At 39.0% G+C, this 27,071-nt stretch overlaps 2 protein-coding genes across 2 annotated transcripts in view; one reads left to right on the top strand and one right to left on the bottom strand.

The window, feature by feature from the left end:
- Positions 1-1,026: 1,026 nt before the first annotated feature.
- On the bottom strand, positions 1,027-14,208 carry PSMA7 (proteasome subunit alpha 7). The gene is made up of 7 exons (XM_027850314.1): positions 13,854-14,208; positions 9,273-9,399; positions 6,974-7,098; positions 6,014-6,136; positions 3,907-4,026; positions 3,195-3,257; positions 1,027-2,455 (listed from the first exon to the last, which is right to left on the bottom strand). The coding sequence occupies exons 1-7, from the start codon at positions 13,947-13,949 to the stop codon at positions 2,363-2,365; spliced, it is 747 nt and encodes a 248-aa protein (XP_027706115.1). The 5' UTR covers positions 13,950-14,208; the 3' UTR covers positions 1,027-2,362.
- A 376-nt stretch (positions 14,209-14,584) lies between these two features.
- Positions 14,585-27,071, top strand: part of SS18L1 (SS18L1, nBAF chromatin remodeling complex subunit) — a 49,752-nt gene continuing 37,265 nt past the window's right edge. The window contains exon 1 of the mRNA XM_027852635.1: positions 14,585-14,720. Within this exon, the coding sequence (XP_027708436.1) occupies positions 14,652-14,720 (69 nt within the window). The 5' untranslated portion in view covers positions 14,585-14,651. The remainder of the gene's footprint in view (positions 14,721-27,071) is intronic.

Here is a 27,071-nt window from a genome sequence, read left to right as displayed (position 1 = left end):
TAGATTTGGGGTCAGCTAGGATTCAAATCCAGTGTTTATTACCTGTGACTTTCAGCAAGTCACTTTTCATTTCTTGGCCTCAGGATTCCACATATGTAAAAAGAGGGGTTTTGGTAATATCTTAAGGTTTTCTTTCTAGCTTTAAATTCCATTAGGCTTAACAATCCCTAGTTGTTTGGGTTTAAAAAAAATCTTTATTAACATAGCCATAAGTTTCAAGTTCCCTTCTCAGACAGCTCCTGCTGTAGCTTGTCCTTTCTAACCCATGGTACCCAAAAGTCTAAACAGTATTCTAGACAAAGGCCTGAACAGCCTATTTGAAGCCTGTTCATTTTGTATATTATGAAACATTAATGAAGCCTAAGATAACTAGCTGCTTCTGCTGTCAATCATAGTTGAGTTTCCTAATAAGCAATTAAGCAAATCACTAGCCTGAGATCTCCCAACTAGTTCCATTCTTGAGAGACAAAAGTTCAAGCCCCTCAAAATACTGGCTTTAAGGAAATAGTGAAACAACTGCTAGAACAGGAAGGCGACTTTGGACTTAGCCTCTTTATGTGAGGCCCAGAGAAGCAAATCTTACTAGATCTATGTTAATTGGCTTCAAGAAGCCAATGCTAGAAATCTAGTTGGATAGTTAAGCCTTACTGTTGGGCCTTACCAGGGCTCAATTAAATCACACTGTTAAAAGCAGATATAATCTTAGCATGATATAAAAAAATGTTAGCTCTATCACCTAGGTGTTAAGTGTTGAGATGTTACTTTAGTCATTAATTTGGCATAATTAACATACACCTGAAGGATATAGGCATGAGTTACACAAAAGTACATACTATCTTTTCCCCATTTCCATGGAACTAGGATACCCTTGTTAACTGTATTTTCTTAAAAGATGGCCCACTCTGGGAGAGAGCAATGAGGAAGCCAACAAAAACTTTTTATAATGTGATGGATTTGAATGTGTTTATTTAGTACTGTATCAAAACCAATGAAATCATGTAAATAAGTTGCTAGATTTTTGAGGTGTGCTTTTAAAATTGTCCCTTCTGGGTTTTTTTTTTTTAATAGCTGCTATGGATATTCTCATTCTTTCAACCAAACATTATTGATTAGTAGGAAGACTTGGCTAAGCCTGATAACGATTTTCACATTGCATATGCTTGGTAATAAAATTACAACCATTTGTAATTCTTGTGGCCAAGTGAACAAAAACTCTGATAATCAAGGTGACTTAATTGTTGGAATGGGCACTACTTTTCTCCAGTGCAGACTAAATATATTTAAGCTGGACAGCTTCTCACCTGTGATGTGTTGCAATTCAATTTTAAACATGTCACTCATTCTGGCTGTACCTATGTTAGGCAATCAGGCTATATCACCTCTAACAAAACAATGAATAATTTAGCTGAGCAAGTGAGCCAAATTTGGGATAGTTAAGTTAGTGAGCAGTGGTCAATGAAAAGCTTATAACTGTTTTGTTTCATTTTTTTCCTAACTAGGGAATAGGGTGGGAGGGAGAAAAGCTATGAACCCTTCAAAAACAACATAATGGGTGGCAAAGGTGAGGGTTTTAACAGATTGAGAATTTTGGACAAAGAGCTCCAAATCTTCAGGCGAGACCTAGAGAAGTGAACTAATGTGCCCTGGGGCACAGAATATAAAGCAGCACTAGAACCATGCTCACTTGGTTCATTATCCTCTGTTCTTTGCAAGATGACTTAATTGGAAACTCCTAGTTACCTTTAATGAACTGACAGAAAAAATAGTTTTGAAAACTGGAAAGAAACATTAGTCCAGTGATAGAAATATCAAATTAACTGAACATCTTCCAATAAGTATGGTCTCAATAAATGGTCTGTTTCCTAATAAGGTGGTAACCTATTCGAAGTAAGAGATTCATTGTTGAAAATGCTCAAAAATTCTTTTAAATGCCCAACAGTCTCAGTGAAAATTTAATTTCAAATCTAACTACTAGGCTAGATATGAAAAGTGCTAAAGAAGAGAGCTGCTAGTTAAGTCCACATGCTTATATCATAATGGAAAAAAATCTAGTGTATAGCCTGGCAAATAAAGGGATATATGAGTAATGGTCAGGGAAACTTGTACTAAAGAATGACCATCCAGATATACAATTGCAGAGGTGGTAAAAATTGCATTTTTGTAAACATCTTTTTTCATAAGTCCAAATAATAAACACTGTTTAAGGGGGGAGAAAGGCTTAAAAAATACATAGGTTTATTTTGTAGGTCACTTGGAGGTACAATATGAATAAATGGACTGGAGCTGCCTACTTGTCATTTGTAGAATCACCATGATTTGAATGGATTAAAAACATAGCTAAAGCAACCGGATAGTTGATTCATCATGATGTTTTCTTTTGTTTCTTCTTTTCATTTTCTTCTTTTTCTTTTTCAATTTCAGCCACATACTTTTCAATTTCTTCAGGATTTAAAATCTAACAAAAGAAAGATTCCATCTATTATCATCTTAATAAGTCCTGAGCCCTAAGTCTTGGCCAGAAATCCCTTCCTCCCAATTCTCCATGGAGAAAACTACCACACTAAAGCCAAATTAGAATATCTGTTCCCTTTCATATTTGGAAATGGAAACCTGAGATGCTATGTTGCCCCAACTATTGATCATTTTGCAAGACAGATTTGACTCTCAGCCTATCACTTTAGAAATAAACAAAGTGGGGAAATTTTTTTTTATATCATACCTGAGATCATCAAATATGAACATTAAAGCCCAGACAGGTTAAGTGATGACTTGACTAAGGTCACAGATAGTAACAAAGCCTAGATTCAAACCTAGGCACACTAACTCCAAATTGAGCAACACTCTATATGGCATACCTCAGCCAACTTAACAGCAATCACAAATATTTTATGATAGTATATTATGAAATTATCCACATTTCCTGACTACTTGAATACCTATTTTCAGTTGATTAGAGTCTTTTGTGGTTTTTCTCCACCAGCTGTTTTGTGAAAGCAACTGGCATAGACCTGAACAGTGTATCTATTTAGCCAACTAAGTCAACACAGTGCCCAGAGGGAGGGCTAACAGGCAAGAAAACAAACCCCGCTTTAAAGCTAGGCAGCCCCAACTTTTTAAATACTTTCAGGTCTTTGGGTTAGTAAACAGAAGATTTTGGATGGACCAAAGAAGAAATAGGAAACTCTGGTATTTACCTTAAGAGGCTGATCTCTCCTCATGACAGCTAGTTCAATGTTTTTGCCCCCTGACTGAACCACCTGTAATAGGAATGGAGGGAATAGGGAACAAGGAAAAAGAAAAGAGTGTAAGGACGTTTTTGCTCCGTCTCACCTTCCCTCACTTGTATTCTCTATTCCTCCACAATGACACAAGAATCTAGATGACCCTTATTTAATGTGTGTTGTGTGTCTGTGTTTTTAAGCATGTTTGAACTAAACAGGTATCACTAAGACCCAAAGCAGGAGTTACATGGATAACCAAAATTCACATATTTTCCACAACATTTTTTAAACGTGTTGCTTCCTGTACTAGACAAAAACTGGCTAATATGGAATAAAATGGTTTTTCCTATTCCTTTTTCTGCTAGAGATGATAATTAACAAGGAAATGCCTCTTCCCAAAGGCAATAGCAGAAAGGCTGAGAAGGAACTGTGATGTTTCAAAAAGGAAATATTAATCCCGGCACCGATGGAGAATTGGCTGTACTACATATAAGATAGTAGAAAAGCATGTGTAAGCAATAATTAATGGAATGTTATGGCCTCATATCCTCATAAATGCTCATATGATTGGTAGAGACTATTAAATGATGTTTCTCATGGGCTTAAAAGGAAAAATGGAATCATGGCAGCCTAGTTTTCTAAAGCAAGTTAGAACAAAGAGAAACTTTTTCACTATCAAACTCACTTCCAAAAGGGCCTTGATAACAAGTTTGATGGTCAAATCATCAGTTTCAATGGCTTCATCAGTATAGTTCTTCTCCAAAAATTCACGGACAGACTTGGCTCCTCTACCAATAGCATTAGCCTGAAAGAGACACGTGTCATTCACCACGCTGAAGTTAAATTCGAAAAAACAAAGAAGGAATAAAATATCCAGTAAACACACTTTTAAGTACAATTGGCTAAGATCTTGGGTTCATCCTTGTGTGAGTCAGTTTCAGGGACACGTTTCTACCCCAGGTGCAAAAAAATGGGAAACCACAATGACTAGGAGTGAATAGATCTGTATAGTTACTATGTTATGTAGGTGAAATCACTCTGTCACTAGCCTGGTTTCTTCATCTGTAAAGGGATTAGATAAGATTTCTAAGGTTGCTGCCTAGCAGTGTATTTCCTAACCTAATCTAAACTGAAATGCAAATATGTTCTTGAGGGTTACAGGAGAACCCAGACAAAAATACCAATGCAATTACACTCACTGGAATCAACTCAAAAAGTATGCCCTACTGATGGTGGGGGTCATCGTATATAGAATCATCCTGTTGTTGGACCCTTAGAAATCATCTAGTCCAATGGTGTCAAAACTCAAATAGAAACAGGGCTACTAAACTGTACATCAGGATCCCTGCCGGCTGCATACTGACTTAGAAAACCATATATTAATTAACATCCTCTTTGTTCTATTATATTTTCATTTTGTTAAATATTTCCCAATAATATTTTTAATCTGTTTTGGTCTACATTTGGATCTAAGTCTTACCTCCTCCTCTCCTCTCCCACTCTTATTTTTACAAATGGGGAAACTAAGGCCCACAGAAGACTTTACCAAAGTCACAGAGAAAAATTAGTGGCAAAGCTGTGACTCAAACTTAAGATCATCTGATTCAGTTCAGGGCTCTTTCTGATAATTGTCAATAAACATTAAGCACCTTCGTGCCTGAACTTTGCTAATAAGCCACTAAATCACATTACCTCAATGACAACAAAACCCAGATCAAAACCACTGGTTAACTTTATACCAACTTAGAGAATACAAACTTGTTGAAAACTATTGCGCATTTAGTTGACATCACCCTTAATATTGTTTCATTCTGCTGTTTTCAGGGATTGTGTACTGTGGGGAATTCAACGGGAGTACAGTGAGGGCTGTAATTTTACACATAAAATTTAAAAAATCTATAGCAAGCACTTCTATAATTTAACCCTACAAATGACTAGAATATAAGCTAAAAATTTAACTTTTCTAAGTAGAAAAGTCAGGGGGACTAAAGATATACCTCATTCCACCTGTCAAAGGTACCAGACAGATCAGTGATATCACCTTTACTGGTGGAAAGGAGGGGGAGGGTTTTGGAGAAATGTTTTTCCACCCTACCAAAATTATACTCAGCTATTGTTACTTATAGCCATATCTATCAACAGTGACCTAGTAAGGAGCTTAATAAAGGCAACCACATGCCAGCACTTCTAGAATAACCTGCAATAGAAGGCATCTCTTCAAGACATGAAATTCTAATTTTTCCTGCAAAGAATGTTATTTAAACAGAAAGCTAAAACTCTCTCTTTCCCAGAATACAATAACACAGGTCTGTTATCAAAAAACAAGAAGAAATGAAATTGTAAAATGTTCATCTTCCTTACTACTTTCTACTACTTATGATCTAAGTAACTCAGGGCAAGACACTCACCCTCTCTTTGCCAGTTTCCTCAGCTAGAAGATGAGAGTTGGATAGACTATCACCTAAGCTCCCTTCCAGCTCTAAATCTGCCATAGGATCATATGAGCATTAATACAATATGTTAATTGTATCACAGCCAACTACATTTTTTCACAATTTTCACTGCTACATCATTAGAGGTGTTTTGGGCATATCTTCTAGGTATGTAGTTTTCACAATACAGAGAAAAAAATTTATGATATAGTAGATCATTTTAGTCTTTATTTAACCATTTACTGGTTCAGAATTGAAGGTGCAACAATTGTAAATAGCACTGAGGAAAAAAGACAGAACGCTTTTCATAAGGCTTTGCAGGAGACTATTCTGTATCTTTCCTTTCAGCTAATCACTCACCTTCCATGCATGGTATGTGCCGGAGGGGTCTGTCTGGTAAAGCCTGGGAGTTCCATCAAAGTCAAATCCCACAATAAGGGCAGAGATGCCAAAAGGTCTGCGCCCATTACTCTGCGTGTAACGCTAGTTGGGAGGAAAAATAAAACACATTTGCTTTGCCTTCCTGTCATCACAAAATATTAACATAAAAGAACCCAGCAAAGACCTGAAGGAAATTAAAAAAAAAAAAAAAGGCAAAAATTGCCATTTCAGACACAGGCTCAGTTTACTACAAGTATAGTGAAATGATTTTATGAATTGTGATGGCCATTTTTGAAAATTTGCAGTAGGATGACAAAAGTAAACTGATTGCTTCAGCTCTTATTCTTCCCTGTTTATTCATCTTTCAACTTCATTATAGTACTTGGATTCCTATTAAAGACAAATCCATTGTCTCAGTCATGCAGAAGTACAAGGTGATGGATTTTAAAACGAACATTCTACAAAGATTAGTTTAAAAAAAAAAAGATTCTTGTGTAGAGGAAAGAAGCTTTAAGGGCCAATTATATTTTGCCACAGAAGTAAACAGGTTTCTGTAGTGATTAAGATTATGGTATCTAAGCTTTTGGTTACCTCAGAGTAGTAAAGCATCTGCATTAAGGTCAAAAGCAAACACTTTTGCTTTCAGAAAAAATTGATTAAGCCTGAGTAAAAAAATACATGACATTTTACCAACTTGTAAATGATTAAACTGAAAGTTTAAAATTTTGTCTTTTCTAAGGAGAAAAGTCACAGGATCCTTTAAGACCCTCTACAAAAAAACCAAATGAACTAGACATATACATAATCAGAAGAAACATGCAACAAAAGGGGAAAAAACACCTTTGTTTTCATTTACAAAGTAGTATAATCTATGTTCAAAATCCCCATATAAACTGATCATTGGAGAGAACATTTTCAGTATAGAACTTGGAAACAAACCTGCTTCAGACTAGCGATGTAACGGGTGATATATTCCACCGTGACAGGATCCTCCACAGTGAGCCGATGACTCTGGCACTCTACACGAGCCCTATTTATAACTATTCTAGCATCAGCAGTAAGCCCTACAAGCAGGAGAAAGACACTTTAGTCTGACCCAAATTTTTCATTTGGCTCAATAACAAGAAAATGATATTAGTTTCATCTTTAATCTTTTGCAAAATGTAATCACGATTCTCTGTTATCCTCGTCCAAAACTAGTGCAGCTCAAACTTAGCATCAAAGTCATGCAGAATTACTGAAACTAGTGCTAATCTCACCCCCTTTCCTCTAGAGAAGAAGTATGCAGATTAAAGAAGCAACCCAGAAAGACTGGTTACAAGCTTAATGTCATCTTTTTTTTTTTTTTTTTGGTGAGGCAACTGGGGTTAAGTGACTTGCCCTGGGTCACACAGCTAGTAAGTGTCAAGTGTCTGGTCTGAGATTGGATTTGAACTCAGGTCCTCCTGACTCCAGGGCCAGTGCTCTATCCACTGCACCACCTAGCTGCCCCTTAATGTCATCTTTCACTAGGAACTCAGCTATATACAGAAGCAGAGCAGCACTGCACATAGAGATACACCTGAGTTCACAATCACAAACATTCTTCTGTATGGTAATAACAGGAAGGAAGGAAATAGGCATTTATTAAGCACCTCCATACCAGACATTATACTGAACACTTTATAAATATTATTTCATTTGATCCTCACAACAACTCGGGGAGGTAGGTGCTATTATTATTATGTTACACTTGAGGAAACCGAAGCAAACAGAAGTTGCCAAGGGTCACTAGGCTAATAAGTTTCTGAGTCTGGATTCCACCAATCAATTAACAAACATTTATTAAGTGCCTATGGTGTGCCAGGCACTGTGCTACATAGATCCGAACTCAGGTCTTGCTGATTCCAGGCCCACTGTTCTATCCATTGTGCCACCTAGCTGCCTCTAATAATTGTTCATATCCAAGTCTTCATGACCTCATTTGGGGTTTTCATGGCAAAGACACTGGAGTGATTTGCTATTTCCTTTTTCAACTCATTTTACATGTGAGGAAACTGAGGCAGAGTTAAGTGACTTGTCCAGTGACTAGCCCACACAGCTAATAAGTATCTGAAGCCAGATTCGAATTCAGAAAAATAAATCTTCCCGTCTCCAGACCCAGCACTCTATCCACTTTGCACCTAGCTACCTGCCTCTAAAAATAATGATGATAGTATATGACACTTTAAGATTTAAGATCATTAATTCATTTGATGCTTACAATCACCTGGTGAGGCAGATGCTATCATTACCCCTGTTTTAGAGATGGAAAAACTGAGGCACAGATTGATTAAGTGACTTGCCCAGGGTCACATGGCTAGTAAGTGTTTTGAGACAGGCTTTGAACTCAGGCATTTCTGACTCTTAAGTCCAACACTCTATCCACTGTGCCACTTAATAAATCCCTTTTTGGTGCATTACAGCATACTTTATAATGTACTCTGTGAGTTTTCTAATTAAAGTAACCCTGTTGTGAAGCAAATAATCCCAATCTAATTTCTATTTTGCGTATATTCATCCATTATATTTGCTTAAGTTAAAACAAGTTCTATCACTAACACGAAAGTTAAATTCTCCCCATGAGTATGCTCTGGAAAGACTGACCTGCTTTTTAAATAGTTTGATGACACAGTTGCCGAAGAAAAGTGATTATAAAAAGCTGAAAATAGAAGGCAAGGTACAGCATCCTTATATCCAGAGATGATTTCATGTAGTATAAAAGAAACAGTATTGCTTATGTATTAGCAAGGAAGGCAGCAGCAGCTACTTAATAGACTGTGAGCTCCTTTCTTTGTATTCTCCAGCACTTAACATAGTGCCGGGCATATAATGAGTACATAATAAATGTTTACTGACTAAGAATGAGAGTCACACTCAAATTACAACATGGCCATGCCTTTTTTTCTCTTTAGATCCACAACTAAGTTTCTTTAGATATGTTATTTTACACAATTAGCAAATTTACTTGTCCTGCTGAAGCAAGTCATCCTCAATTTAACCACAAAGCCTTCTTTAAAAAAAATATGGGCAGGAGAACCCGAGTTCAAATGCGGCCTCAGATGCTTGACACTTACTAGCTGTGTGACCCTGGGCAAGTCACTCAACCCCGACTGTCTCACCAAAAAAAAAAAAAAAAAAAATTAAATTAAATTAAAAAAATTAAAAAATATGAAGACACCACAGAACAAGAATGCTTATTGTCTCCTAAGAACCATACCTGCAAATGCCATGCAGACATTGTCATCCAAAGCACAGATCTTCCGCACTGTCCTTTCATCTTGTAGTTTAGCCACTGATTTCTTCTCTACACCAAGAACAACAATATCTTTTCCTCGTACACCAACCTTCAATAAATTCAACAAGTTCGATAAAAATGGTCTCAGGTTGTCATGCCCAATGCAGATCTAAGACCCAGATACCAATGCAGGGCATGCCCTCAGATGGCTGCCTTCCTAGGCCATATGAGTACATCCACAAGGCCCTCACTACTTATCACCCCCCTGGGTATTTAACTTCTTTCCCCATCTTGGGCAAACTGAATATCTGCCACTAAGGTTGGCAACATTTATTTTATGTGGTCTATTTTTTTAAAAATTAGTGTTCTTTCTATTTGCATGTTGTAGTCATTGTGTATACCGTTTTCCTTAGTTTCACTTACTTTACTTAGCATTGGTTTATGTGTCTTCCTATGTGGTGCTATATTCTTCATATTCTTTATTTCATATGACAGTTTATTCTATTATATTCATGTACCACCATTTATTTAGCCATTCCCCAATCAATGTGTATTTCTTTGTTTTCTGTTCTTTGATATTACAAAAAAAAAACGTTGCTATAGATATTTTGGAGAATATTAGGCCTTTCTATCTTTGACCTCCTTGGAGTAATTGCCCAGCATTGGAATCAATGGGCACAGACAATTTAGTCACTTTCTTCACTTAATTCCAAATTTCATTACAGACTGACTGTACCAATTTAACAGTTACACCAACCAAAAATTAGTATGCCCATCTTTCCTTCCAACATTGATTATTCCCATCTTTGCCAATTCTCTGGGTGAAACTTCCGATTATTGTTTTGACTTGCATTTCTCTTAACAGTGATTTGAAGCAACCTTTCATATGGTTAAGTTTGCAATTCTTTTAAGAACTGCTTGTTCATATTCTTTGACCACTTATTCACTGAAAAACTATTTTTACTGTTATATGTGTATGTTAATTCCTTATATATCCTGGGATATCAGACCTATAACAAAGATGTTTGAATGCAAAGATTCCCCCCATTGATGATTTCTCTTATCTTAGTTGTACTGATTGATAAAGCTTTTCAATTTCTTATAATTGAAATTATTTTATCTTTTGTAATAACTTCTATTCCCTTGTTTGCCTACAACTTTTTCTCCCTATCCACAGATGTAAAAAAGACCTGACCAGGTTATCTTCTGATTTTTTAAAGGGTGTGATATTTAATATTCAGGTTGTAGTTCTATTTGACTCTATTATGGCCAGTTGTTGATCTATAACTAATTTCTACCAAATTTCCTTCCAATTTTTCTAGCAGCTCTTGCCAAATAGGGAGTCCTCCCCACTCTACCACCACCACCACCTCCTGTTATCAGGTTTATCAAACACAGGGTTGTTTAGTTCAATTGCTTCTCATCCAAAGGGTCTACTTATAAAACTTTACCAAATATTGATATCTTATATACTAATGACTGGAAGCACCTAATACTTTACTTGCTAAGGGATAATTTCCTAAGTTTCTTCATACTTATAATTAAGAGAAAGAAATGATCCTGAGATGCCTTACCCTATCTGTACTACTTCAGTTTTACTAAGTGCGTTATTTTCTCCAAGGGAGCACTCTCAAGTTAAAAAGCTCTTTAAAATGAAATGATGTCTTAATGGCTACTCCATTTTAAATATTCTTACTATGATATTCAAATAAAATATTCTTAATCCCATTCCTCTGAATATAACCAAATAACCAAATCCTGAAATTAAAAAAAAAAATCATAGTTTGTGCTGCACTGCCACACCCCTATATATACAAACTATATCATGATGTATCAAAAGACTGACAATTATGTTTAATTATTAACATTTTATTTGGGGATCAAATGTTTCCTTTTTATATTTGTATCAGTAAAGAAGATAATTACTGGGGTTTTTACTAACACTTCCATCAACCATTGAAAACTCTAGGAAAAATGTCCCAAATTCAAAACAGAAAGATAAATAAAAATGGGTCCATTACCCAGGCAAATAGACTCAGGAAAAGGCAAAATTGAGTCCTGAAAGTAAAAGTTACTTCCTATTTTAGAATAGTAACTATATCTTGTACATCAAAGACAAGAATTTTTGTCTCACAAGCTGAAAATACTTTCAAAATTCCTACCTCTCTCCACCCCGCTCTCATGAACTAGTACACAAAACCCTAGTTGATGAAGAAAAGCATCACACATTTTGAGGAACACTGAAAACTAGTAAGTGTTTTAGACTTAATGAATCTTATCTCAAAAATGGCACTAATGTAGTTATAGTACAAAATTTCATTGGGCAAAATGAGACACACAATTAGGCACAAAATGAATTATACATGAGAGGCCAACCAGACACTAAGCATCCAGCAGTTAAGGGCTTATTATGGCAGAAAAGTCAGACCCAGGAATGAATAAATTATTAGTCCAAAGCCTGTTCTGGAAACTAGTAACGGTAATGTCTAAATGCCATTCTTTGCTTTATAGTCATCTGTATCTTTGACTATAACTGCTTTCCCTGGCAAAGGAGAAATCAGTAAATTTCAAGGGCTGCCTGTGTTCTGTCCATCTAACTCACTTGCTTAAAAAAAAAAAAAGCCACAATTAAGTCAGAATGTTGGTCTTGAACTGTCCACTTGATTCCTGGACTGGGTCAATGCTAGCTTTTCTCTTTGTACCATCAAGTCCCAGCAACTTTGATAAAACTGTTCCTTTGGAACTCAGATTTCCCAATCTCAAGTGCAAAAGTGAAACCAACAAAGATGGCAAGTTTAGTCAATCTCAGACTATGCTTTGGAAAGGCAATTAACCTGCTTTTGAGAATACTGAAAGCCAACAGAAGGAAAGATAACCTTAATAATTCACAATCATTTTTCTTTAGCTCTTTTAATTCCCTTTCTAAAGCACCATGGAAGACAATTACCAGCAGGTTTTTAAATAAAGTTCACTAATCCTCAGATACGACAATGGTAGGTAGCCTCGTTATCTAAGCCAAGTGAGTAGGAAAGACCATAAAAACGAAAGCAAATTTATTTGGTCTTGTTTTTCCCAATTGCTCCCAATTCCATTTTCAATTAGAATACCTTGTTTTACGCCTCCAACTAAAACGAAATCAATTTTCAGTCTTCAGACTTTTTAGGAAAGTGGATTTTCCTAATAAATCGGTAGGTCACATAATTGACTTAGTTCTTTCTTTTCTTCAACAGACCAACATCAAGAAAATTTCCCCACATCCTAAAGCAATTCCAAAGTGGTGTTTCGAAACACAGCTTATGAAAATCCAACCTACAACAAAGCAACACTTACACTGACTCAAAGGAGGGGACTCCTAGTACCTTGGTATAGGAACTATGCGCATTCGAATTAAGACAGAAACACTTTCAATAACAAGATACTTATATTCCCCTTCTTAAATGGCAAGCTGCTTCAGGGTAGCAATTACGACTTTTCATTGTATCTTCAGTGCCAGCCCAGTGACTTAAGTGTTTTTTTAAGTGCAAATAACATTTCCCACTTATTGGCAAAAATGGAATATATATTCCATTTGCAACCATCAAGTGATGGAATACACAGCATTAATATCCCAAAAGTGAGAGAAAAAACAGGTATCCCAGAACTGAATTAGTTGACAGAATTTTACATTTCTACTAAGATCAAACACCATCTCTTCCAGTGGCCTTTGGCAAACCATGTATCTATTTTCTCTTTCAGTTTCCATAAATCACGTGAACTCAAAACCCTAAACGCAAAAAAATTTTAAACATTAAATTGGGGATGGGTGGGTGTCACAATTAGTTTCAAAGTACATCTAGAAGAAGACTCCAGTTAGACATCTCATAAAACATACACAAATGTATCGAAATGACTTTTAAAGGTATTTCTGAGGGCAATTGCATGTTTGTGGGATTCTTTGTCTGCCGCAACAGTCAGGGAGTTCTGTTACAGAATCCACACATCAGAGCTATTAGGTGGGTTTTCCCCGCTCCAGGCGCTTCTCCCGATGGAGTCAGCAAAGCGGTGGGGTGCCGTGCAGCCTCCTCGGAGGCCGTGCCCAGTCCCCCCGCCGAGGCCTACCTCACCCGCCGCGGCCCAACACAACCCGGAGCCCCGCGCTCCCCTTAACGCCCAGGACACGCGCCCTTCTCTTTAGAGAAAAATGTCATAAACACCTCTGGCGACAGAGGCCCCGCCAGGACCGGCCTCCTTGGGGCTGAATCCCGGAAGGCTCGTCCAGCCTCGGGCCCGGGGCCCGAGGCCCGAGACCTGAGGCCCGAGGCCCGGGGCCTGCGGCCCGCCCGGCGAACGGCCATGTGCAGCGCTATTCCCAGACGCCAGATCTCCAGACACCGGAAGGTCACTAGGCTCGCCAGGCGGTCGGCTCGGGCTCGGGCCCGGGCCCGGGTCCGGCTCACAGCCGCGGCCGCCGTCCCCCTTCTCTCGCCCTCGCTTCGCAGGCCTCCCGCCCTCCCCTCCCGTCCCCTTCTTCTCCGGCCCCCGGCGTCCCCGCGACCCAGGCCTGCTCCCGCTCCCGCTCCTCACCGCGGTCGAGCCCTTTTTCACCGCTTCCTGCGCGTATTCCACCTGGAAGAGGTGCCCGTCCGGGGAGAAGACCGTGATGGCCCGATCGTAACTCATCTCCCTCGGGGAGGCGGGAGCCGCCGGCTCCGGAGGATGGAGGGAAGAAGGGAAAGAAAGGGAGGGAGAAAGGGAGGGGAAAGAAGGGGCGCTGGGGCCTGGCTCGGGTTGGGAGGGGTGAGAAGACTACCACAGAGAGCCAACAGCCAACGGCCACCAACTGCTCTCCCGGCTCTGAGCTTCCGACCTAACGCCAACCGAAGAGAGACTCAAAAGCGCACACTCATCGCCAGGCGCAGCGCTGCGGCGCTCACGATTCACAGCGGCGTCTGCGACTGGCTTCCCCGCCGAGCCCCACTTGCCCCAGCTGGCCTTTCCGTACGCACTTGGCGTAAGGCAGCCCGAGAGCGTAAGGGGCCGTGCGCCAGCGACGGGATCTGGAACGTACTATTGACCGTCCAGAGAGAGGGGAGCACCCTGTGGCTTTGGGGCCTTCTGGAGCAGTTCTTCTACTTCTTGCTCTCGGTAACGGAGACCTTACTCAGTTGAATGAACTTCGTGGGTGGGATTCGCAACGTTTGTTGTTGTTGGAGGGTGAGTCTGAGCCGGAGGATGGGCGAGTCCACTTCCTTATCTCCCCTTAATGTGCCCTCCCCCCCCCCCACCCCCCCATTGACTGCGGAGAATGAGAAACCTTTGGACAGGGAGAGGAGCCAGATAATAAACCCCAATGATTAAAGATTGAGACCCGCTGAGAGAAACATGTCGGTGGCCTTTGCATCTGCCCGTCCTAGAGGCAAAGGGGAGGTCACTCAGCAAACTATCCAGAAGGTAAAAGCCTGAAGGGGTAGGGGGAGCAACCCCCAAAACCCTCGTAGCCCGGTGGGGGTGGGGGGGAACTGAATTTTGAGGTGCTAATGAACGTACAATGGCAGGGGAGAGAGAGAACTATTGAATTTCGAGGATAGAAAAGATGGACAACTAGAGGGAGGCGGTGGAACAAAGCAAGGTGTGCAGATCGGTGCAAACCGGCGAGCCACCTTGGGAACTATTGCAACCAGTCATTGAATCCTGACAGGGGTTTGCTGCCGGGTCCTGCATCCCCATTCTTGCAGCCGAGCAACTATTGCATCCAATTATTGCAGCTGGGCAACTATTGCAGTTATATGCAAGCAGGCGTCACGCATTGCAATGGGTAATGTGAACAGATACACGCGCGCACGCACACACGCCTCTGTGGCAGTATCTGCACGGGGACAACGTTGTTGCTATTCTTGTCATTTCTTTGTGGAAAAGAAGCAGAGCTGCTTCAGTCCCCCGGCAAGTTTGTTTTCGTGCTTTCTACCCCTTTAAACTGGGGGAATGCATTGGAAACTCAGCCTTGTAAGGCGCTGTCAGTACTAGCAGGTGTGATTAATACTGTCTGAGTCAAATGCACTGCGGGGGGTTGGAAATCCCAGGCGGGGGGCGATGCTTTTCTGGAAATCGGGGGGGGGTATTAAAATTTTTTTCTTAACGATGGGTAGTCGCAGGTTTTTTCTTTTTAATTTTGGGCCAGGATTCCTTCGTGAAGCCCCGAGTGAGCTGTGCAGTGCAGTTGGGAAGTTGGCCGGAGGCAAAGACGGTCGCAGCTCGTGGTTCTCTTTCTTCCGAGAGCCTTGTAAATGATGCAAGGTGCTGAGCATTTCTGGTCCACCGAGCTGTTTTTCTTAAATTAGATAATGCTAGTGGGTTCACCCTCTCATCTCCCCAGGATGTCTGGGGTTCTACGATCTGGCAGCACCCCCTCAGCCCTTGCAGGATGGGGATGGGGACTCTGGAGGGAAATAAAAATCTCGTTTCCGAACCGAGACCCCAAGCCATTTGTCAGTTATAATGGCGAATGCGAAAAGGTGTCTGTGTTAAGAGAGCAGCCAGCGAGCTGCTCCTGAGAGTCTTCTAGCCAAGGCAAACCAACCATCTCTGTAGCCTATTGACGGCCCCGAGCACCGGATCCTCCCCTCCCGTTGAGCGATTGGGACCGGTAGCTCAGCAGGCTGGTAGGCTGACTCTCCAGCTCAGGTACTTCCCTGAAACAGATGGAAGGATGGATGGATGGATGGATGGATGGATGGATGGATGGATGGATGGACGGACAGACAGAGGCAATACCTTATAATTTTTCCTTGTAATTTCTCCTTCGAGTGCAAAGGTATCAGTGCAGGTGTGTGGGAAGGCAGGATTGAACTTTATCTCCCCCAAACTCCAACCTTGGGTTGAAATTCGTGGCTGAAATACAAAGCCACAAAGACTTGAGGCTAAGAAAGGGATATGAGTATTTTAAATCTTGGAGCTTTCTACAAAGAAAACCTGGGATAAACGTAGCATACTGTCTTGTATGTATGTGTTTGTAAATGCATCACCAATGCATATTCCTATTTTAAATTGTTTTATTACATTCAGTTTCCTACCTCCTTATTTGGCAAAAACTTTCTGAATTTTGGTTCCAAGTTTGACATTATTTCTTGGAGTCGAATTAAAATGGATTTTGTCATCCTTTTAAAAGTCTTTAAAATAAAATTTATTTCTCAAAATTGCAACTTTTTACTTTTATGGTTATTTGACAGGGTTTGCAATTCAGAAAAAAATGATGTTATTGATTATTACATTTCTACTATTGTTGAATGTATGTTGTAAATGTGATGTTAGGGCGAAAAAAAACCACAAAGAAAATATTGCAATGTTAGTGCCATTCCTCGTTGCATCTCCACCGTCCTAGCAATGGCAATAGGTTTTTCTTGAAACGGAATGCTTGATTCATAATATCTGCTTACCTGTGGGGAGAGGGAAGAGTGTTAAAAAGGCTGGCATATGAGTAAGAAGATGTGAGTCCAAGTCTAGGCTCTGCTAATGTGGGGTCTTGGGAAAGTCACTTAATTTAGTTGAATTAAATAAACAATAATAATGGGACTGACTATAATGGGATGTCAATTTTTATCAGTTTTTACAAAGCATTTCACATACTCTAATTATTCCTCACATCAACCTGGTGAGATAGGTACAATATCATCTACTCTTACAGTTTTGAGGAAATTAAGGATCAGAGAAGTTTGTGATTTGCCTATGGCTTCCTTTAAACTAAAGTCACAAGAAACTTTTCCCCAGTCCTTTTTAATCTTCTAAGATGACCTCCAAGTTATTATATATATACACATATATATATATATCTTCTTTGTGTATAGTTGTCTGTATGTCTTCTCCCCCACTAGATTGTAGGCTCCTTGAGAGCTGGGACTCTTTTTTTCCCTTCTTTGTATCCTCAGTGATTAGCACAGTGCCTGGCACATATTAGGCACCTAGTAAATGCTTCTCGACTGACTAACTGTGATTATACCAGTAAATATGGGCCAGAAATGGCACCGGAACCCAAGTCTTTCCTGATTCCGAGTCCAGTTCTTTTTCTAGCACACTACACTGTCTAGAATATTGTGCCTCAGGATGAGAGGGATATGCTTTGGCTAAGACTCTATCTCAGTCATCATGGAGTTTATTTAACTTACTCTTATGAGCAGTTTTAGGTTCCTCAGCTGTTAAATGGTGAGAAGAATACTTGTCCTACTTACTTCTCAGGGTTATTGGGAGGAAAACCTTGTTAGAAAGTCAACCCTGAAGTGCTACAAGATGCAAGTAGTGGTAATAGAATTGATTTTTTTTAACTGAAAGTGGACAATATTTCTTATTAATTTGCTTTTTATATTCGTGGAAACATTTAGCAATCCTTCACATAGACTGCTGTGACATGATACATTATTTATACCTTGTTCCTCGAACTTAATAATTTGTTTTTGTACTGTAGACCTAGAGCCTCAGAGGACTTAGAACACAAGAGACTGAAGAATTTGTCAAATTTGATTGAGGAGACCCAAAAAGTGATGTGTTTAGAATAGCACATTGCTTAAAATGTTGGGAAAGCAGTTTCTCAACAGGACTTTTGTTTGGTCTTTGACAAATTTGATTTTGTAGAAAAGTTAAACTGTAGACACAGGCATATATAGGAAATATGAAAGGTACCCACGTCTGGCAAGTCAGATGTGATGACAGATCATTGAATTCCTAATTCTTTGTTGTTGCTGTTGTTTTAACTTCCTGCGTATAATACGCATAGTTATTTATTCCTGAATCCACCTTTAATTTCAACATGCAAACCTGGGCTTCCTAATTCTACCTTGTTCACAGACCATGTTAAAACCCACCCAGTGATCCTGGCCTGAAAGAGATCTGGACATCTAAATATATAGGTGTGGTCTGAAGGAATCAGAGCCAAAATGAATTACTCTGTAGGCTTCTCATAAAATAACACATGTTACTACAGAAAAGAAAAGAAAAATTCTGAAGTGAGGTGAAGCTGCTGAATAGCCTACACTGGCTTAACTTGATATTGGCAGAAATCCCCTAGCTTCACGTAGCAGAAGCATGACACTAGAACAGTGAATGAATGAATGAATGATGAATGTGTGTATGTGTATGCTGGGGCCAGGAGCATCTTAATCTCTGGGGAGAAGAGTGGTAGGGGTATACAGATTGCTCTAATAGGGTCCGGCTCAGAAACTAAGAAATTACCTGGCATGATGAAACCGGAGAAAGTCTTCGCTCTTTGTGGCCTATTTGTTGAGCACATGCTAAGGAAAGGTGAGGAATGGACCCAATTCATCCTTTATATCCCACATGTCCTTCATCAAAATTCAAGTCCTGGCAAAGTGGCCTAAAGCAAAATTTCCTCCCTAAGCTTCAGTTTCCTATCTATAAAATAGGTATAATAATACTTGCCTGATTACACTGGGGTTCTTTGTATTATAAAAGCCTAGTACAGAAGTGGGGAACCTACTGCCTCAAGCCACTCATGGTTCTCTAAGTCCTCAACTGAAGCCCTTTGACTAAATCCAAACTTCACAGAACAAATCCCCCTAATAAAAGGATTTGTTCTGTAAAACTTGGACTCAGTCAAAAGACTGCACCAAAGGACCTAGAAGGCCACATGTGGGCCCGAGGCTGAAGGTTCCACACCCCTATCCTAGCATTTAGAGCTGAGAGAGATCTTAGAGGTCATCTAGTAGAACACTATTATTTTGCAGATGAGGAAACTGAGGTCTCTAGAGATTAAGTAGCACCTGGTAGCTAGGTGGAAATGTGGATAGAGTGCTAGGCCTGGGGTCAGGAAGGTCTAAGTTCAAATTTGGCCTTACACACTAACTGTATGACCTGGGTAAATCATTTATCACTGTCTGCCTCAGTTTTTTCAACTGTAAAATGAGGATCATAATACCTTCTACCTTCCAGATTGTAGTGAAGCTCAAATGAAATAATATTTGTAAAGCACTTAGCACACTGCCTGGCACATTGTAGGTGCTTAGTAAATGCTTATTCCTTTCTTCTTCCCTTAAATGACTTGTCCAATGTCACACAAGCTGTAAGGATCAAATGAGATGTGGGATGTTAAAGTATCTTAAAGTAGAAAATGCTATTCGAATATAATATATAAATAAATATAATAATATAAATATAATATATATGTATTATATAAAATTATATATATAAATATAAATATATAATAATATAATAAAATATAAGGGGGAATTATTATTGAGCACTTACTACCTGGGGCTACTAGATGGTATAGAAGTCTCTGGAGAAATAGAAAGATAGTATGTGGTTGTTCTCCTTAAGCGAGGAGAGGAAAATAGACCTATATACCAAAGGTACCTAACATGCCAACATATGAGAAGACCATGATGATTGTTGCAGATCATATAAAGACATTAGTATAGATGGAAATAGGGAAATTTTCATGGAGGGGTGGAATTTGAGTTTGGCCTTGGAAAATAGTTGAAATTTGAATAGGTGAAGAGAGTCAAGAGATTGTTTAGGGGCCAAAGCACAAGTATCTGGCACATTTTGGGGAGGGGGAGCAACCTTTATTTCATTAGTGTGAGAAATCCTTTCACCAACGTAGATCTGCAACTTTTCTTTTACTTATTAGTCAGATAGTTTTTGTTTTAGTAGTCTTTCCTTCACATAAATATTCAATAAATGTTCAGTGAATGAATGCTTTACTTTATATGTGTCTTGTATATTGCTTGCCATATATATGACATGTAATGCAATGGTCATTGAAAGACTATCAAAGAGGCTAATGGAGAGTCACATTGTGGGTATAAGCTCGCTGCACCATGTGAAGAACTCTAAGAAGAATAAGTATAAAAAATGTCATCAAGAAATTATACTACAGGAAGAGAAGATGGGCTGATCTCATGGTAAGGGTCAGGGAAGGACAGGTGGTTGGCCTGAGTATTCCACTGCTACTTGCATGGTGTCAGGGGACAGTGAGAAAAGCCCCCATCACATTTGGTGGATCCTTACTGTCAAAGTTGCAGGAGAATGTGACTACAAGTCCCACAGGATGGGAAAGCATTGATGGTTTGGGATCTATATTATTGGAAGGATCTTTCAGATCTATGAGACCTCATCCATTTGAATTGATGCATTTTGCATATAGGAACCTTCATTTCTGCCTTTTTATTCCCAAGATTTAGCACATGGTGTTAAATATTTGACTCATTGTTGATTGAAGTGACAGAAAGATATAGATCTATATGTGAGTAAAGCAAAGGTTCAACATGTCCAAAACAGAACACATAATTTTCATCCCAAACCCACTCCTCTTCTAGATTTCCTTCATACTGTGTCACCATCCTTCTAGTCATCTAGGTTTGCAACCTGTCCTCATGAGTTTTTAGTCACAAAAGGAATGTAGGCATAGCACATAGAGGCATATTAGGAAGTTTTATGAGACTGAAAAGAGCTGCATAGTCAGGCTGCATAGTGAGGTGAAGTCATGTAGTATGGGAATTCTGAAAGAGTTGTAGAAGTTAGCAGATGGGAACCCACCCATGTCTAGTGAGTTATTTCCTTCTCAGATGCTGGGTACATACTACAATGCTATATCTTGTGTTCTGAAATAAGGAAGGCATTTTCTGTATAACCAATTCTTGATTGTACACTCCATTGTTGGTTACAATTATTTAAGTCTAGATTGGTTCCTATGCATTCCTGTGCTGGGCTTACTTCCTGTGGTGACAATGGGTTATTTTTCAGTATTTGAAGAGATGGGACATTCTGTTGTTATATGCAACATAGCAAATGTTTGTTTTTTAATTGTGGGAAATATAACAGTTCAGCAGTTCAAGTCAATAAATACTTATTAATTTAAAGTATTTTTGAGATTTTTTTTTTTAGAATTTCACAATACTCCTTGTGATAATTGACAATATTCTAGGGTGTCACTAGTGAGATGTGGTTTCCTCAAGCCACCATCTCATTTTTTGACTCTTTCAAAACAAAATTTTTACAAAAAACTGTTTATGCTCATTACCACCATTTACTCATATCTTAATTACTTCTCAACTCTTTGTAGTGTGGTCTATCATGTAGTCTGAACCTATCATTTAACCGAAACTACTCTCTCCAAGGTCATTAGTAATCTCTTAATTGCTAAACTCAATGGCTTTTTTTTTTTTTGAAGTCTTGATCCTTCTGAGCTCACTGTGGCATTTACGACACCTCCTGGATTCTCTCCCTTTCCTCGATTTTCATGACACTGCTCTCTTCTGGTTCTCCTCCTACCTATCTGACTATTCTTTCCTTTGCTGAGTTACCACATTTATTTCCCACCCACTTTGTATGGGTGTACCCCAGGGCTCTGTCCTGGGCTCTCTTCTCTCTTTCAACTCTCTTAGTGATTAAGTACTATGTTTATGCAGATGACTCCTGACTCTACATAGCCTGCTCTCATGTTTGCTCTAAGCTCTAGTCTTCTATTTTTTTTAGGCAGTTGGGGTTAAGTGACTTGCCCAGGGTCACACAGCTAGTAAGTGTCAAGTGTTTGGTCTGAGGCCGGATTTGAACTCAGGTCCTCCTGATTTCAGGGCCTGTGCTCTATCCACTATGCCTGCCCCCTTCTAAGCTCTAATCTTGCATTATCAACTATCAGCTGTATATCTTCACTTAGATAACCCATAGGCCCCTCAAATTCAATATGTTCAAAATAAAACATTGTTTTCCCCAACCCTGCCCTCCCCCTACCCCAACAAATCCTCTGATTTGTATTTAAATTCATTCACAATCTGGCTCTAATTTATGCTTCTAGTTTGTATGTCACATTGCTCTCCATCACATAATTAATGTCTGAACCACACTGGCTTTCTTGGTGTTCCTTCCATGGAGGCTTGTCTCCTTCATCCATGCTTTCATGCAAATTATTCCTTGTACCTGAAATCCTCTCTATCCGCACCTCTGCCTCTTAGAATCTTTTGTTTTCTTTAAGGCTCAGTTCAAGTGCCACTTCCTACAGAAAGTAAAAACTTTCATCCTGTTGTTAGCATTTTCCCCACATGCTTTTTGTTTATTTTGTATGTTTTATATTTAGTTCTCTGTGTACAAGTGGCTTCCATTCAATATAATGGAAGGTCCCTAAGAGCAGGACTATTTAATTTTTCTCTGGATCTCTCCAACACTTAGCATAGTAGTGGCCACTTCATAAATGTTTGTAGAATTTCACTAACGTGGGCAGTTTCCCACTAACAGATCATAAAGCCTCTGCAACCCATCCTGAACTATTCTTGGCCAAGTTTTCTTATAAGTTATCTATAAAGGAATAGCCCAATTCAATTAAAGTCTTCCTTTGGTTCTTTTACTACCTGAAGGATACCAATGAAGCATTCACTCCCATGCTGTCCTTTTGTTGACTTCCGTTCCGCATACAAGGCCAAGCTACTTTCTTTTCAGGTGATAATAATAGTCATATTTTTGACTCTTACAGCACTTTAGCAGATACTTATTATCTACAAACAGTATTCCAAGGCTGGTCTGGGCTTATATTACTTGTCACAGAGTAGATGGGCAGGAGTGTCATGAGATTTAAGACATAATTTCTGCTCCCAGGGATTATACAGTTTAAGTACAATAGGAAGTTTTGCTTTTTAAAGTACTTTTCTTCTTTTGATTATTTTCATAACAGCTTCTGAATTGGCAGAGCAGGAATTATTATTACCACTTCACAGATGAAGAAAGTTAAGTGATTTACTCAAGGTCTCATAGATATTTAGCAGCAGAATCAAGATTCTTGCTCCAATGACCTATGTATCCCCTACAGCAATTGTCACATAGTTGGGGATCAATTATTGTTTGTCCAAGAGTCATAGAATTTCGTGACTAGAAGAGACCTTAGAGTTCATATAATTCAATGGGTTTTTTTTCCTCTATAACTAAAAAGAAAAGGTATTTTCCTCTGACCAAGTAGCAGAATGGTTGCTATAGGGAAATAATGTGAATTTTCCTATACCTTTTCCCAGGAGAGGGACACACATTAAGTATGTCTCATTTTCACACTTCTTAGAGTGGCTGAGTTAGGGTCCAGGGGCCTGGAGCTAAGTGGGACTAGAATAAAGCTTGTTCTGAGATTAAGAGTAAAGTCTACTGAGGAGCTGCTAACAAGGTACCGATTTTCACATGGTAGGTAGAATCTCACTTTTCTGAGGGAAAAGATACAAGAAGAAAATGTAATGCCATATAATGGAACAAATCCCATTCTGATGCTGTAATGCTAAAGAAGATAGTTAAAATGTTAGCCGAAAAACAGACATATGATCCATTTGGTATTATTTTCTTACCAACGATAAAAGTTGGGGGGTGTATTGGGGAGTATATTGATGCATGAATTTGGACTGGCAAAGAGCATATAAACTGTGACCTGGTATGATGCTTTTCTCGTGAGTTCACTCAATTGCTGTTACTTGATGATATTTACACTACTGATCAACATATCTAATATTTAATTCATTTTTAGGTATTTGAGGTTGGGGGAGGAGTGATGTATTTATGTGAATGTGTATGTATACACAAGTACACACATAAATATTCACACACATTTGCAGGTTTTGAATTGTGATTTCACTGGTTTAAGGAACTGGTAGGAAACTCTGCCAATTTAGCTCTGAGACTTTTCTGCAACTCAGTATCTTAGAGAGTTGCTTGATATCCCAGGAGGTTAAGTGATTTGCCCAGTGCCACACATGTATATGTCACAAGTGGAACTTGGACTCCCTTGAAGTGGAGTCTTCCTGGCTTTAAGGCCAGCTTTCTATCCAGTATGCCATGCTGCCTGTCATCATCATCATCATCATCATCATCATCATCACCATCACCTCATCATCATCATCAATAATAATAACTGACATTAATGCAGCATTTTAGAATTTATAAAGTACTTTAGATAAAATATTTCATTGGAGTCTTTGGGATAAAAAAAAGATATAACATAGTCTAGTGATTCCTGAGCTAATATGATTGAGTACATTTTAGCGTTTGGTACATGTTGATGCTACAATGTTGAGTTAGTGTGTGAAATACCCCTGAGATGAAGTAGCTTAGGGAAATTTTTGAGACAAAATAGAGTAAATTGAGACTATTTTCATATAGGAAAGTTACCACATATAATAAGTACTTATAACACTTTGATGGGTCTTTGATATAACTGGTATGTGTAATCCCTGTACCAAGATAGATAGATCATAGCTCCTCCAAGCTTACTTGTCCTGTAAGATTCTTGTCCATATCTGTAAGTGCTGCAGGACTTCAGTTCCTTTAATGTTTCATGGATACTAGTGGAGCACTTGGGCTTTCTGTTTGCTATTTGTTACTATTACTATCTATCTTGAAGCATGCTTATCTTGTTGCCTTTCCATTGGCATTTTAGTCACCTGCATTTCTTTAGAAATTCTTTAGGAAAGTTTTTAGAAGTTGTGGTATCCATAATTTAAGTCATAGCTTCACCAGGAGAATATTGGTGTTAAAATATTTTTGGTACATACAGAATTCAATACTTATTCTTTTAAAGAGGAAAATAACACTAACTTCAACATTTTGTGAGAGAGCCCTTTTCACATTCTCTGGTTTGAGCAGAAAATATTTTGGAAAACCTTGAACTAGTTCATTTACTTGATCAAATGAGATAATGTATTTAGTAGCATAGATTTCAGAGGTAGAAAAGAACAGCCATCTAACTAAACTCTCTCATTTTACAAATGAGGAAACTGGGGTTTCCAGAGAGGTTCTGTCATGGCCCCGTAGCAGAGTTAGGATTTGAAGTTCCATGACTTTGAGAACTGTTCAGTCCTGTATAAATATCAGCTATTTAGTTGTCTTGGGCAGGTCCTAAAGATCTTCAGGAAATCAGATTTTGTAGTCACTTTGGTTTGAGGAAGACCATTCCTGCTTAAAAAGATACTTTTCTCACCTTTTCACAACATCTGAAAAAAGTTCTTTTACACGGGTCAAACTATTCCTAAGAGACTTAACACATTGACTTAAATTTATAATAAGCTATAAACATTCACTCTCATAGAACAGGTTTTAAAAAGGGGAGGGATGGAAAAGACAGGAGAGTACTGGGTATCTGAAATAGGAGGGACAGGCTATCTTAGACAAAAGAAAAAGGAAGAAGACTGAGGGCTCAGAAAACAAAGCAAAGGAGAAAGAAGGCTAGAGTGCTCTAGAGGATCACTTGATGAATATTAATAAGCATTCTGTGGCCCACTTGGCTTGGACTTCAAGATTGGCACTTCTTATTGCTCTTTGAGATAGTTAGCGACTGGTTACAACTCATCCACTGCTCTTTATCCCCAAACCTTCAAAGACTCTGAATGGACGGACTATCAGAGAAGGAACTATTCTTTGGATACGGCAGCAATGACTAAAGCAATCTCTCCCTGTGAGACAGCTAATGTTTAAGGATGCAGAGGTTAACCATTCTTTTTTTTTGTTGTTGTTTAGGCAATGGGGTTAAGTGACTTGCCCAGGGTCACACAGCTAGTAAGTGTTAAGTGTCTGAGGCCGGATTTGAACTCAGATCCTCCTGAATCAGGGCCGGTGCTCTATCCACTGCGCCACCTAGCTGTCCCCCAACCATTCTTGATTAACTGAGTACAAGGTATATATTCTAGCCCCATTTTTCTATATTTAGTCCCTCCACCCCCTCCAAAACTCCAAAATAGGAGACTGTGAACGTGCCACCCAAGAAACGGTGTGGTATAATTTAAAAAACAAAAAAAAGGAGAGGGGACATTTTACAAGTCATTCGCCCTCTCAGTTTTCTTCAGTAAAATGAGATTATTGAGCTAGGTGATTTCTAAGGACTCTTTCCAGCTCTGATGATTCTAGGATTCTGTGATACTCAACAACCTTGAAACTATCACCAACACTTCACTCTCCCACTTCCCCACCTCCGTTATCCAGCCATTTATCAGGTCTTGCCATTTCAACCTCCACAGCATCTTTCACATCCTAGGATTTTAGAGTCATAGTTTTACAGATGAAAATGACCTCAGAGGCCATCCAATCCAACCCCTCGTTTTACAGGTAATATTCTTTGTCCTTCTTGCCACTCACACAGATATCACTCTAGTTCTGGTCCTTTATCACTTCTCACCAGAATTATTTTCCTCGGTTCCAAAGTTCCATATAGTCTTCTCATATTATTTCCTGTAGCATGTTATTCAGACTTTTTGATTTGTTATTTCTGTGCAAGAGAACCATGATTGTCAAGTTATCTCTGCACATCCTTTTTTCAAGGCCAGTTGCTTCGACTTACTTAATGATAATTCTTGATGGAATTCATGTGTTCTCTTAATGTTGTTGTATTTCATATCTCTTCTGCCAGTTTCTTCTACTGGCTTTCCAATTTCTTCTAAACTATTATTTGTGTTTTTCTTCTTTTTGGTGAGTTCATATTTCTGACCAAATTTCATTTTTGATTTCTGCTTTTGACAGTTTTCTCTCTCTTTCTGTGAACCATCTTGGCATTTCTTGCTGTCCCATGATCTCTCAGGAGGTCACAGGATCCTCTTTTCTCATTGGCAAATTTTGGCTTATTTTCCTTGGTAGTATAATACTTATTCAATGTGCTCTGGACTCTTTTTGAGGTTAACTCATTCTTGTTTCTGTCTTTATGATTCTCTCCGTTGGCTAAGTTTTTATTCAGACTTTCTCAAACTTTTGGTCTTTCAAGTTTTCCTTATATTCCCAGTCATTTTCCTCTAGTTTCTCTTCCTTCTTTTCTTCCTTCCTTACTCCTTTCCTTCTTCCCCTCTC

The sequence above is a fragment of the Vombatus ursinus genome, unplaced genomic scaffold, assembly GCF_900497805.2.
Source record: "Vombatus ursinus unplaced genomic scaffold, bare-nosed wombat genome assembly UNPS02000580.1, whole genome shotgun sequence".
In the NCBI taxonomy this organism is placed as follows: Eukaryota; Metazoa; Chordata; class Mammalia; order Diprotodontia; family Vombatidae; genus Vombatus; species Vombatus ursinus.
The sequence above is the reverse complement of the archived record's forward strand: the minus strand, read 5'-3'. Positions and strand labels throughout refer to the sequence as shown.